This window comes from Gallinula chloropus, assembly GCF_964237585.1.
Source record: "Gallinula chloropus genome assembly, chromosome: 1".
Taxonomy (NCBI): domain Eukaryota; kingdom Metazoa; phylum Chordata; class Aves; order Gruiformes; family Rallidae; genus Gallinula; species Gallinula chloropus.
Genome location: NC_140085.1, coordinates 140090101 through 140105371, shown reverse-complemented (window position 1 = coordinate 140105371; position 15271 = coordinate 140090101). Strand labels below are relative to the sequence as shown.

The 15271-nt window shown below is 39.2% G+C and overlaps 1 protein-coding gene across 1 annotated transcript; it reads right to left on the bottom strand.

Annotated features, from left to right (window-relative positions):
- Positions 1 to 837: 837 nt before the first annotated feature.
- Positions 838 to 14439, bottom strand: CRLF2 (cytokine receptor like factor 2; the record flags this gene model as incomplete). Its single annotated transcript, XM_084279845.1, has 8 exons — positions 838 to 1110; positions 2356 to 2440; positions 3450 to 3564; positions 6264 to 6426; positions 7171 to 7310; positions 8883 to 9055; positions 9556 to 9667; positions 14370 to 14439. The coding sequence occupies 8 exons, from the start codon at positions 14437 to 14439 to the stop codon at positions 838 to 840; spliced, it is 1131 nt and encodes a 376-aa protein (XP_084135971.1).
- Positions 14440 to 15271: the final 832 nt, after the last annotated feature.

Below are 15271 nucleotides of genomic sequence, written 5' to 3'. Positions count from 1 at the left end.
CTGAAACAGGATAGGGTTAGATTAGATATAAGGAATAAATTCTTTTCTATGAGGGTGGTGGAACAACCTGTTCCACCAGACAAGCTGTGGCTGCCCCCTCTCTGGAAGTGTTTAAGGCCAGTTTGGATGAGGCTTTGAGCAACCTTTTCTACTGGACAGTGTCCCTGCCCATGGCAGAGGGGTTGGAACTAGGTGGGCTTTGAGGGCCCTTCCTACCCAAACCAGTCTTTGACGCTATGATTCTATTATAAAATTTGACTAAATACTGTACATCCTCACTCTTCTGTTCTTAGATGTTCTCTTTGTAAGACTTCTGATGCGTGTCATGAAGCACAAAGTTTCGCAGTAGGAAAAGCAGCTTACAAAAGCAAGTACTCCTATTCTAAGGAGGGCTTGCAAAGCAGTATCCTACCACTGTGCATATGAGCAGTATATTGTCTGTATTTTCTCTCTTAATGTGGGAAGAATAACAGTGTAGTTTTCACTGTTCTACGTCCTCCATAAGCACAAGGACTGATTCTCTGCTCTGCAAGCATGTATCATGGAAGAATTCTTGTTCTCTCCTGTCCACAGCAGGAAAATGGAGCACAGTCAGAGAACAACTCATATTAGAACAACAAATCCTAACTCTATAAACTATCAGACATTTATTTCAAATACCAAACCTGCCCAAGTAGTTATAAATCCTGGGAAATAATAGATGTGAAACCAAGTAATGCAGTTTGGTGTCTTTCTCAATGTCAATGTACTCCTGACAAACTTTTCTGTTCAGCTGCTCCCCTAAACTCATCGGGATCTTTCATGTAACTTCTTAACACCTTCTGCATTATGCAGATTTTAGAACATCACATACATGTCATCATTCATTAAAACCTGGAAGCCAGCAAAAGAAGCTATAGTGTTAGAGGTTGGCATCAGGCAGGCAATCTGAGCTGCTTTGGGGTCATTGTTTTCATCCGATCTTGAAAATAAGAAGATTTTTTCTTGAGGCCCCTGTTTGTCACTATTCTTCTCATCTTCATGCTGGCTTTCTGCCTCAATGATGCACTCCGGATCTTCATGTTCTAGCTTGGTTTGTACCATTGCATGATCTGTTTTGTTTATCCATTCCTAGGAAAACGAAAATATTAATGTTGTCAGGGACTGAGATGTCAACCAAAATAAACCAGTCTGTACAGACACTAATTTTTCCTCTAGTAATGGCATCTTTCCAGAATGAGCCACAATGGAAAAGATTAAAAGGAAGCAATACAGCCAATCAGGGAGTAAGGCAGAGGATGGAAAAAAGGCCAGCTGGCAGGAAAGCAGACAGGATTCCACAAATGCATACAAACTCCTACTTACTATCGAGTCTTCTTTAAATACATCTTCATGTATAACCAGGGCCCTTAGAAAACCTTAGATATGTAAATTACCTGGTGTTCACTCCTTGATGGACTCATGCATTCTTTGAGCCAAGCCCTGACTTAAACTGAGATTGAGTTTACTCGGCGGCTTATACACCAGAGCATTTCTGTATTACAGCTTCAGTATTACTTTGTGTTTATATTTTTCTTCTCTGAAAATAGCTTTAAACTATATATACAATTTATATACATATACACACACTATATATAGAAAATTATCAGTTTGTCACTGAAACATTGTTAATGCTCTTTGAGCAGTTGAAAAAGAGAAACCCTCATTGGGTTTGAAAATGTAAATATTTTACTTGTCTTCACTCAGAGAAAACTTAGTAGTAATTTATTTAAGGACAGTTCGATTAATACAAAAAATATGTTACATATGTGATGTCATGGACTCAAGAAGCAGTAAGAAAACAAAAGCAAAACCTGTGATCTGTTCATCTGAGAACCATTTCATGTCTAAAAGTTTAGCAACCATACACCTCTATGCCCAAGAGAGGATGCTTCCTACTGTGACTGATGCCTCTGATGGCATGAGTGCCATCGCTGGTTAGTACTAAGTCTCACAGCACTTCACAACGTAAAAGGCAACACCAGGTTGAAGTACAGTCCCTGAGCTATCATGTGCAGGAATGGACGAAAACACCACAACAGCATCTCAGTGGATATTGTGCTTCTGGACACCCTTATACTCCTCTTCAGCAGTTTCTCTGTCTCTTTCTATAGTAAGTGTCTTTTCACAGTGCCAAAGCAGCACTACACCGATTGTACGAGCTCGGTTGTTTGCTCTGTGGATGCTCTTGGTGATGTTGCGTGAGGGGAAGGGCTTTTCCCTCGGGACAGAGAGCACTTGTGATAATCTCTGTGCAGAGAAAGTGTCAGTAGACACTTTCAAAGCATTCTCAGCACTGTAGATAATTCACAGCCTTTCTAGGAAGGGACCATTTACCTGGAAGTTTCCATTATGATCACTGAAGAGATCAGCAAATATGCACTTTGGATCGGGTATAGCAGGCATGAATGACTTCCGAAGCCTATGGGGGGGGAGAAAAATACAAATCAGTGTTTTGTTATAGTATGGGCATTCATACCAAGGTCTACTTCAGCACAGCTCTATAAGCACAAACGTATTTTACATGACAGTACTCTAGGCTTGATTTCTTTTAAATGTGTTCTTAAGTCAAAGAACAGTTATAAGAGCATGATAATGCCATCAGGGTAAGAGTGATTTTTGTGCTGGATTTGCAACTGACCCCAGTTGAGTAAAATCTGGACTCTATACAAACTTCCAGCCAGTCATGAAGTGTGATGATGCTTCATGCAGGTTTCAGAGCTTTATGGACCCCTAGACAGGGAACATGGCGCAGCAATGGTACTGGCTCACTGAGTGAACGCAAATGTAAACTTAAACCATAGAAGTAGAGCAGAAAAAAAATCAATTTATGATCTAAAAAGTGTATCAGGATCCCATATAGTTTTAGTTCATTTTCTGAAATATTGCAGTTTGGGGTTTTTTTTTTTTCACCGAAAAGTCCAAAGTTTTAGGGATTTGCCAGGTTTTTTGGTTGTTGGTTGCTTGTGTTTTTCAATTGCAGATTCTAAGCATGAACAGTCATTCAACTGCAAACCCAAATATTTATGTAGTCTTACTAAGTTGAATGCACTCAAGCTTACTTTTCAGCCTCCTTCTAACAGACACTGAGTCTGATGAAAGTTGCACAACATAGTATCCACTCAGAAGAAGTAACAGAAATAACTGACTTCTCAGGATTTAACTATATTTTTAAAAAGGAGAAGGAAATAAGTGGAAGAGAAAGTATGCTGTCCTGAAACACTGTCTTGTACAAGTATTGTTCTGGTTTTGAAAATTAAAAGCTTTGTATGCATTATTCCTCAAATACTAATTAAGCTACAAACTTCTACATCTTCATTATGTCTTCGTATATCAGCTAAGAATTTTAAATACTGAGACACTTGATCCTGAACTATAGCTCTATTTTCATGACATGGTTATTTAATAGTAATCAATAGAATGATATTTACCTCTGCCATTTACACAGAAGAATCAAGAGGATAAGTATCATTAGAAGTACTACCAGCAAAAAAATTAAAGCAATTATCGTGTTTGACTGAGGTTTTCTGTCATCATCACATGCATCTAGGAATAATCGCAGAAAAAGCAAGTGATTATTTTTTTTTTTTACTTTTTTACTTTAACATAAATATTCCTAATCCTGACAGATGTTTTTAAGAGCAAATAAAAGATGTTCAATTGTTCAATTGAAAAAACGGAGGGGAGAGGCGTGCGGGGGGGAGAGGAGAGGAGAGGAGAGGAGAGGAGAGGAGAGGAGAGGAGAGGAGAGGAGAGGAGAGGAGAGGAGAGGAGAGGAGAGGAGAGGAGAGGAGAGGAGAGGAGAGGAGAGGAGAGGAGAGGAGAGGAGAGGAGAGGAGAGGAGAGGAGAGGAGAGGAGAGGAGAGGAGAGGAGAGGAGAGGAGAGGAGAGGAGAGGAGAGGAGAGGGAAAAGGAAGAGAAGGGAAGGAAAGAAGCGATCCTTCCTTAAACCTTGCAACAAACAAAAATTGTGCTCTTATTTATCTAAATTGACCTGGTACTAAACAAAGGAACAGGCTTAAAGACAATGTGTAAAGGTATTATGAATGAATTGAGTATTTCTTCTAATCTTCATCACATTTCACAGACAGTTATACAGCAGCTATACGCTAAAATCTATATTACATACACCTGCCTACAATCACTAAAGGTGCAAGTGCAATTATACATGTAGCCTAAGTACCTTATTTCCCAAGAAACAAACAAACAAACAATCTCCCCCACCCCATCAAACAAAAAGCCAAGAAACAAGTGTTGATACCTAAAAAGTAATTAGTGTCATGATACTATCTAACACACAGGTGTATAAAACTAATGTATGTGTTCACTTTTTGGCATTCTGTGTTTTTCCTCCGGCTTTTGTAATGCCACCTCAAAAATCTACCTCCTACTACTGACCTTCTTTCCACATAAATACTACAAAAACTAAACTCATTATTATTGCATCAAGAACAGTGTGGCTAGCAGGTCAAGGAAGGTGATTCTGCCCCTCTGCTGTGCTCTCGTGAGACCCCACCTGGATTACTGCATCCACCTCTGGGGTCACCAGTACAGGAAAAACATGGAGCTGTTGGAATCAGTCCAGAGGGTGGACACGAAGATGATCAGTTGCCTGGAGCACCTCTCCTACGAAGACAGGCTGAGAGAGTTGGGCTTGTTCAGCCAGGAGAAGAGAAGGCTCAGGGGAGACCTAACTGCAGCCTACCAATACTTAAAAGGGGTCCCACAGGAAAGCTGGAGAGGGACTGTTCCTCAAGGAGTGTAGTGATAGGACAAGGGATAATGGCTTCAAACTGAAAGAGGGAAGGTTTACATTAGACATTAAGAAGAAATTCTTTACTACGCGGGTGGTGAGGCACTGGAACTGGTTGCCCAAAGAGGTTGTGGAGGCCCCATCCCTGAAAGTGATGTTGGCCAGGTTGGATGGGGCTTTGGGCAACCTGATCTAGTGGAGGGTGTCCCTGCCCATGGAAGATGGTTGGAACTAGATGATCCTTTCAACCCGAAGCATTCTATGATTCTATTCATACAGGAACAATTATCCAGTCTGCTCCACCTGCCTGAATTGTTCAGTTTGCCAGAAAGCCACAAAAAAATTTCTGATCCCTAAGATCCAGTGAAATTTCTTGAGTACAGTTTTGTTCATGGCTTCTTCTGATGTTAGACTTGGAGTCAATAATAACTCATTAAATAACTTCTCATTCAGGGGCACCCATAACAACCCAACCATTAGTCAGTTTACACTTTGCTTTCCATTCTTGAAGTTACCTGCTGACAGCCTCTGATCATATGGTCCAGGTAGGAATGCTATGTGTCCACCTATCAGAGGTACATAGAGAGACATTGTCCTCTGTGTTTTCCTAATGGCATTTGCAAGCCACACCTGAGGACATGCTTTCAGGCTCACAATTTGCATGATGGAGGAGGATTGCCTGGAGATCAGCACTATTGCTACTAGTGAACAGGCCAGACATACCAGTGCTGCAGGATTTTATCCCAGTTTGATCTATACAGATGTTCTTTGGGAGAACCAATAGCCCGTTGCATTTTAAAGAACACAGGTCTGGGTGCACTGGACATCTGAGTGTTTCATAGCTATGATACAGCCTAGTGGGTGGTTTAGCTGATAGGATGCAAATGTGTTGGGATGGTGTACAGTCTTTACTACTGCAAATCTGGTTTTGGTTTCCATAACCAGTAGAAATACTGTTTCCATCAAAGATGGTCAGTCACATTCAGAAAAGTGGTGGGAAAGCAGTGCTAATGCTGACTTTTCACTTCTATTTCACGTATTTCCCCTGCCCTTCCTGTTTTACTCAATCCAGCACATACAAGCATCAGAATGTTATGATCTCTAGTCCTATAGTTCAACTGGATGTACTTGCAAAACAAACTGCCTTCAAAAATGGGGCATCAAAGTTTTTTGTAGGGTCTACATATGTGGACACACAGACCCTCCCATGTATCACATAGTTGTCATTGGTGGACCCTGGACACTATTGCAACACAAATAGTGACACTCAACCTTGCTGATTATGACATAAGTTTGTATCATTATGGGCCATCAGGAACAATGTGTACGGGAGTTAAAGATGGATGATTAGACATACACATGAACTTTCTTTGATGACAAAAGGTGGGGCACAACAATGGAACATTAATTTGCTTCATGTCCCCAGCCTCTTTTGCTGTCACCCCTTCCCCGTTTGTACTTAGACAATATGTGAATGCAGCACAGATGTTACCTAATAATGTGCCATTCATCCAAAATGTTTCTGCTTCCCAGTCACTGCTGTAATTAACTACGTTGCATTGGGGTGTTAGCCTCTTCAGTCTGACCCGGAAAGAGTAGCATTTCCTTGGATCAAAGCCTTGCTGTGTGATGCTGCAACACTTAGAAATTCTGGACTGAGAAGGAAGGTGTATCATCATTAATTCTTTTTTTCAAGACAGTGATTCAGAATGTTACACTCAGTCATGGTGACAACTAGGACAAGAGATAGACCAATGCAAAACCTCAAGAACTGCATTTTAACTTCTCTGAAATTTGAGGAATTCTCTTGCTTGACTGACTTCACTATTTGTAGCTATTTCTCATTATCTGATATTTAATTGAAAGCCATAACAACCATTACATACTGCACTATGTTGCAACTGCATGTTTAAAATATGCAAAGACACTTTGATCCACAAAATATTTACGAGTCATACATGAGACTGGAAAGGTTTAAGTTGATTAAATAATATTTAGAAATACTTAACAGATAATTTTAGAATAAACAAAAACCCTGTGTCATCTCTTTTCTTTCACTCTATTTGGTTGGGTTTTTTTCTCCCTTTTTCTCTCTTCTTGTAACTCTACTTACTTTTACTCTTCTTTCTGCTTTTGTCTTCCAAAACTCCACTATTCTGAATGTAAGACCTTTCCCTTACATTGTCCTCAGCTCTTTGGGTAGCAACTAGATATAACTCAAAAAGTAAATTATTTCTGGCATGACAGGGATCCAGGATCCCGAAATCTGTTTTCTGCTACCAGCTATATTTGAAAATATATGATGGGAGAACAATTTGAAACAACTCTATTTTACTTTCTGTGGAGATGCTACTTGCAGCTCCTTCCAATGCTGATAAAAAATGTCATCTCCAACTCACTTGCCAGTCTTTGTCAAACTTGCTTTTGTATTGAAGCTCCAGTGTCAAGCAGTGCACACCTCTCCGTGGTTTATTACAGCTTACATTAACAGTATCCTCTTTCCAGAAGAAGGTCACATTTTTGGGTCGATTTGGCTTTACTAGGAAGAAAAGAAAGAAGTTATGCTATACACTTAAAAAAATACTTTGCAGTTAAAAACATTGTTATTCCTTGCTCATCTCAATGTTTCACTATGTATGAATGAAATGAAGAAGGTAACTTTTCTTCTTGGAGGACACACTTTCGTAGCTTAAATCCCTATTAAACATCAGAATGGATCTTGATACCATGACACTGCTCACCATTTGAGGTGCTACATTCAAAGGTAGACACTGTCCCATCTAATGAACCTATTGCAAGTACTTAAGGAAGGAGCCCAGTCTCCTCATACTCCCTGCAATCAAGAGAAAGAAAGAGGCTTCTTCTTTGGAAAACGACTAACAAATTCTGTACCAAAGCCTAGAGGACACACTTGTGCAGATGTTGGAGGCTATGTAGGATATGGTGGAGCATCTGCAAAAAGTACTGGGTGCCTACCTCAGCGCAACTGAATCTACCCCTCTCTGCTTTCAGATGGGCTGAAGAGTATGCAATGGTTTAATCTATGTAGATGGCTAGTCTTCAGGAGTGGGAAAAAAAGGGGTAAGAAGACTGTAACCTGCTTTCTTAATCCTTCAGGTTGCCTTTATGTATTATGAAAATTCTGCCTTCCCAATTTAAAGACCTAAGTCTGATCCTTGATATTTTTGCTTTGTTACATAACCCTTCTGAAATTCATGTGAGGATTAAGTGGGTGTTTAATAGCCAACATGTGAGGATCAGTCTACAGCTTTACATAATTTACCAGATATTGCTAAAATTACGGGATATAAAACTATTTCCAAAATTAGATGCCTTGACAGGTTTTTATACTCCATTTTTCTAAAAGATTATTAATAAATGCTAATAGTGTATTTGGAATATATATATACACATATATGCAGATAGGTCTGTGTTGTATATTCTCTATGCAATTTTTATTAGAAAAAAATCCTTCCACTTTAAATACTGCAACTATATGCAACTCCAGAAGATTGTGATAAATTAATCTCACACTAGATGTAAAACACATATTTGGGGGCAAGAGGGTTTTAATAAAAAACAGGAACATTGTAACTCTATTAGTAGAAGGATGCTGTCAGACTGTACCAGAGCCACTCAACTAATTTCTGTTGATATCTGATGATGGTTTTATGGCAGTCTCTTTGATAAATAGTTTGCTGTCTTGCATCCCATGGAAGATGGCAAAAGAAGGGATGTTTGAAAATACGAGAAAGATCACACTGCCAACACTAAGGCAAGAAACTATCAACTTTTACTAATTTTTCTCATATGAATACTGAGCAGGCCTCAGTAGAGTAAGCACATTTCTATCTTTTACTGTTTTCATTCTAGTCTTGAAACCATGTTTTGGGCCAAATCTGACTGTCCCATGTAATCCCACTTAGGTGCAGCTACACACAGGCTTCTGTGATGACAGCAAGGAATGAAAATAAACATGAAATAACTATAGTTTGGCATTGGCACACACACTAATAACATTTTATACTCCTATATAACTGATTTCTTCTCAAACTGAGGACAACAAGAGAACACTGTGACTGTCAAAGTAGTGGTGATTTTACACACTTACTATAAAAATCAGATTTGAATATTTTGGAAAAAAATTCTTCACTTCCATTGCTGTTCCTGATAGAGATGGCAAGGGTGGGTCCTTCTGTCTTAAAAAGACATCCAGCATTATAATCTTGATCCAATAAATAGGTAGGACATTGCTTCCAAACTTTGTGCTTGCCTTCGTCAAATCTATAAATGAAAGAATATTGGTCAATGGAACATTCTTACCAGTTTAAACAAGTTAATTCCATACTGGTTTTGGTTTTTTTTTTTTGTGGGGAGGGGGTGGCTTTTGTGAGGTTTTTTTGTTTTTTTTTTTTTCCTCTGAAAGAGAAGTGCATATAGAATTTCTTGAATGACCAAATTTCACACTGGTGTGAGGGAATTCATTACCCAAACCTTATAGACTGGGTTTTGGATACCATCTGAAATTATCACCTTTCCTTCTTGTTGTTTTCTAATAAAAGTGACTTGCTGAAGCAGATGCTTTCATAAATCTCTTTCCAAGACTGTATTGCTATAGGTTCTTTCACATATACCACCCAGAAATAAAAGGGAAGATCAATCAATATGACTTTCAAATGTTAAAGCATTTTCAGGTACTGTTAAAGGAGACTGAAATGGACTTAAGATACTTCATCCACATCAAATCCTTTAAGAAGGGAAGAATAGGCATGGCCAATACTCACGTATAAGAAAATGACACATTCTCCGTGGGAAATAGTTTTCTTGCTGCCCATGTGATCTGCATCTTCTCATTATTGAAATTGATTATTGTGGTGTTGATCGCTTCTTTCCAACCTGCCCAGGACATTGACAGAGAATATGATTTCAACAGTGAGTATAAAAGCATCTCTTGACATTGCTAGGCAATCAATCCATATTTCAAAGATATGCGAGCAATAGACTCAGATGATCATAAAATAAGGAGATCAGCACAAGTAGCTATACTGCGAGTTTAATCTATGTGGTTCTGGTAAATTCCACTTTACAGGCAACCAAGATCACTTCATGTCCTCTGATTTCACATGCATATTATTTCCTCTTCTGACCTTCTCTATATTATGCCTCTTGTCAGGGATGAAGGTATCTTATTCCCATGTCCATCAGAATTCCACAATCACATACTGAAGATCATTCTGACATTGCAGAATGGAGAAATTAAGAAGGAAGAAGGATTAGAAATCCATTCTATACCAAGGAGAAGGATGAATTTATTCATCGAAGAGAAATAACGCCTGAGTCATTGATACCATTCTGTGATGGCATGGCTGCTGGGTAGATGAGGGAAGAGCAGTGAATGTTGTCTGCCTTAATTTCAGCAAGGCTTCTGACACTGTCTCCTGTAGCATCCTCATAGGCAAGCTTATGAAGTGTGGGTTAGGTGAATGGACAGTGAGGTGTGTTAAGAGCTGGCTGAATGGCAGGGCACAGAGGGCTGTGATGAGTGTCGCAGAGCCCAGTTGGAAACCTGTAGCATGTGGTGTGCCCCAGAGGTCAGCACTGGGTCCAGTCTTATTCAGTGTATTCATCAATGATCTGGATGAGGGGACAGAGTGTCCCCTCAGCAATTTTGCAGATGATACAAAACTGGGAGCAGTAGCTGCTGTACCAGAGGGTTCCTCTGCCATTCAGGGAGACCTGGACAGGCTGGAGACTTGGGTGGAAAGGAACCAAATTAAATTCAACAAGTGAATTCAGCAAGTGTAGGGTCCTTCCTGCACCTAGGGAGGAATAATCCCAGGCACCAGTACAGGTCAAGGGTTGACCTGCTGGGAAACAGGTCTGAAGAGAAGGACCTGAGAGTCCTGATGGATAACAAGGATAACAAGACAGCAGTGTGCCCTTGCGACCAAGAAGGCCAATGGTGTCCCAAGGTGCATTAAGAAGAGTGTGGCCAACAGGTCAAGGGAAGTTATTCTCCCCCTCTACTCTGCCCTGGTGAAGCCACAACTGTGTCCAGTTCTGGGCTCCCCAGTTCAAGAAAGACAAGGAACTACTGGAGACAGTCCCTAAAGACATTTAGGGATGGAAGCATGTCTCTTATGAGTAAAGGCTGAGAGAGCTGGCTCTTTCTAGCCTAGAGAAGAGAAACCTGAGCAGGAATCTCATCAGTAATAAATCAGTAATAAATCGTAAATATCTAAAGTGTCAGTGTCAAGAGGATAGAGCCAGAATCTTTTCAGTAATGTCCAGTAAGAGAAAAGGAACACTGAGCACAAACTGGAACATAGAAAGTTTCATCTCAATATGAGGAAAAACTTCTTCGTTTTGAGGGTGACAGAGAAGTGGAAGAAGCTGCCCAGAGACATGGATTCTCCTTCTTTGGAGATATTCATAACCTGGACACAATCTTGTGAACCCTGTTCTAGGTGATTCTGCTTGAGCTGGGGAGGTTGGAAGAGGTCTCTTCCAATACTTATCCTTCTGTGAGTCTGTGATTCTCTCAATTATTTATTTTGAATTCTGTAAGATTTGAAACTGTATTTACTTGAATGGACAAACAGGAAGAAAATGTATCTTGAATACCAGCAAGAAACTACTTGAGGAGGGTAAAATTTTCAGACCGATGTTTCCAGACATGAAGTGTCTACCACTGAAAACTTTGCTGGATTATTACTGAGGATTTTAGCTTTGACTGCTATCTACATTTTATGCCACTCTGGATAATTGAAGGACTTTGAAGTTTTAAAAACATTTCATATAAGTTTTTTATCACATAAAGTGATCCTGAATGTTCATGGGAATCAGACCAAGATATCCTCATGGTTGCTATCCTTTGCTCAGTAATCAACACTAAGAATGTGAGAAAGGCATGTGGAATCTGGTACCTGTTTTGCCTGTTTTAATGACTATGTCTTCTGCATCTAGGCATTTCATGACTTCTGTAATAAGAGTTAGTTAAAACATTTCTATATATGTGTGATTGTCCTTTTGTATAAGTGTTTTATCAAAATCATTCAAGAGACAATTATGACAAAAATCCAAGACACCTTGGTTATATGTAGCTGCAGGTCTCTGCTATGTGATTGATAGGGCTCTGGTAAAAAAGACCCTGCTCTTCCTGAAGAGAAGGACTTGAAACTAACTCCTCCATCTCCTAACTAATGCCAGCAGGCTTGTTCTGTATTGTTTTCTTGAACAGGAATATCTCATGTGTTTTTCTGAAGAATGGAGAAGTCAGTACTATTACACACTGCAGCAAAACCAGAAGTTCATAACCTCAAAAGCTATCATTTAATTAAACTTACTCAGCCAATTCTGCCTTTGTTACAAAAGACTACTTAGCCCTTGTTTCCTAAATCCTCAAGCCCTTTGGAAGTCACCTCATTAGGTCTGAGGGATGATTATGTCTGTATCTAATGTCACTAAGAAATACTATGGCAAAGTGCCTAAAAGTGGATTCTTGGTCTTCAAGTGAACTAACACATTTTAATTTTTATGGACTAAGGTCTAGCACAGTTGTGCTGTGCAGTATCTAGTGTTATGCTTAGTGCAACGCAAATCCATATGACTCCTTGGACCTAGATTTTCTATAACAATAGCTCAATGTATATTTAATGCACATTTGAGAGCATATTTACATGTTTTCCATGTTTAAATAAAATGAACACTATAGAAAAAGAATATAAATGTGAGAGAATACTGTGCTGTCCTGAGATAATTTTTATGAGTATAGACCAAATCCTATCAATTCTTTTTGGAAGCAGAAACTATGTCATGTAGTAGCAAAAAAATATGTAGTACTGTAGGACACATACCAGTGCCTACATTAGCCTGAGCTTCAGAGAGAATTATCCAAGCCTACATCTTTGGTGAACTGGTCCACACAAGACTTTAACCTGACAAACACTTCTGGGTGCCTAACTCTTCTCAGGACAGAGAAGCTTGGAAAATACCAAGATAGTGAGTGAAGAAACTACCTTAACAGGGGAAGAAAAAGAAATTTCCTTGAGCAATTAATTATGCAGACACAATGATGAGCAAGAAAATTCCACCTCCAAGCCACTTTTCAAAGTTTATTAACGCAAAAAATTAATATTGAAGGTGAACATTATGAAACAGCTGAACGTCATGGAACAGATGAAAAAAGAGAAATAGGAGAGGCAGTATGTGAGCCTGAAAAGATAACAGAATGGAACATGTATGTACTGGAACAGCTGCAACCTCACTGAAACATAACAAAGAAAAACCACTTTTGATTTCCTTACACTGATGAAACCTGATAAGTAACCACATGTTGAACTTCCACATGTTGCAGCACACTGTACTGGAGCAAGACCCAGAACTGAGCGTAAAGGTTTTAGTTCCCCTTAATAGTACTCATCTATGAGAAGAGTTTCATTTCATTAATAGAGGTGTAGGCAAAAGCGCAGCGCCTGCGACACGGGGCTGAAGAATTGAATGCACAGGACAGAGACTTAATAGAAAATCTCTTTTCAAGAAAAGGAACAACAGAGTGAGAGAGATTTCTATAGTCATTTTGAGGCAATGCATAATCCTTATAGAATAATTCTTATAATGCATCAAATAGAATGTTGTTTTCGGGTGGGTCTTTTTTTTTAGAAGGCTGCCAACCATTGCTAGGCATCACAACACTTCGCATCAAATAAGCACCACAACTGTAATTTTCAACTTTTGTTCCACAAAGTCATGCTGTCAATACAGCGTGGCTATAGGTGGTGTCCATGTCAGGACTGGGAAGAGTCGTGTCCCTTCACAGGAGAGTCAGTGAGTCACAGAAGCAATTAACACTGGAGAATTAGGTGGTGCCACGATGCCCAACATGGTACTTACCCTACGCACAGCAGAACAGAAAGATGATTTATAGGTCGACAAGATGAGGATATAACATTAAAGTATTTCTCCTTATAAAATGAATGACAGGCAACTTGTGGTAAATTAACAAGAGTGAAGATTAGTCTGTGTTTGGCTTTACATTTTATTTCTCTAAGAATACGTTTATCTTTGGTAAGCTATAAGTAATTGCATTACAGACAAACACAAGAAATAGAGATGTTCTTCTAATTAGGTAGTGAACTAATCAGTCTTTAATGTATTTATTGATGTTCCTGGTTAATAATATTTTTATCTTAACACTTTCTCAGGTCCAAGATATTGCTGAAAATTTTCCCATCATGTTCATTCTTCCAGAATGCTAAGTGCTAAAGTCTTACCTGGAATCTGTTTTATCCATCTTTGTTCAATGTGAAGCATAGGATTTTTTTGTTACAGCTTACTCTGTTATAACCTATGTCTTAGTAAGTAGCCCTGCTCAAAGAGTTCTGTCTTGATTTTTAGTCAGAAAATTGCATAGACATCTGTTATTAGCAATTATTTATTTATTTAAGAACAAAATTAATCTCTGCTGAACATCAGTTTTTGTTTCATTGATTCTTTTCACCAAAAAATACTGAATTTTGCAGCACATGAGATAAAGTATGCACAGGAATATTGCCAATATATCAATTTCATAAATAATTATCTGTGGATTTGAACTTACCAGGAGACTGAGAAGCCACCAGGCTGCCTAGTGTGAAGATCACTGAACATGTTTGAAAGATGAGTGTCATGGTTGGAATGACACAACAGACTGTGAAGAAATGAGTAACTGTAATCTCTGGACTTTACTATTTGATCACTTTATACCAGAGGCTGGGGGGAACCGGAGGAAATGACTACAGGAAATAAAGAATTGACATATCTCTAGCTATAAACAAATCAGAAGTGGAGGACTTTGGAATGCACACCTTCGTCGTACTATGCTAAAAGACACGATTAATTCCTCAGGATATGAGTATCTCTCTTGTCAGCACTTTGGCTTATCTTTTCACAGCTGTAGCAATCAGACCTGAACCAAATGAGGGCCAGGTAGCAGTGCATAGCTGTCACCACTTCATATCATGCATGAAGACACTACCCTTGAAGTACCCAGTGACCTGAAGGCAGGAGAGGTACAAGCAGCCTGCCTTCCCGCCTACAAATCAGGAGCTGCTCCTGCTAGCAGGTGTGTGCAGTGCTACTCCACATACCTGGGGCACCTCAGCTGGCTTGAGCCACTTCTTTTCTCAGACTTGAAGCAGAAGTTTTGAGCCTTTTTGTGACACAAAGATGAGCTGCTAGGGCTATTACACAAGAGGTAGCAGTAGGATGATTTTCTTCTACTGTCACTTGGAAACATACATGCTGATATAGCTTCCAATTATACTGTTATACCTAATATTTTATATATTGACACTTATACCTTATGCATCCATAAACCTAAAATTAGAAAGCAAGAAATATAACAGTGTTTTGCCTGAGATTAAAGATATTTTACAAATAGCAGAACTTAAAATGTTATAATAATGACAATAAGTCTGAAGAGGCCTGTTTTCTTTAGGTTTGCAAGTAAACTGGGCTTAG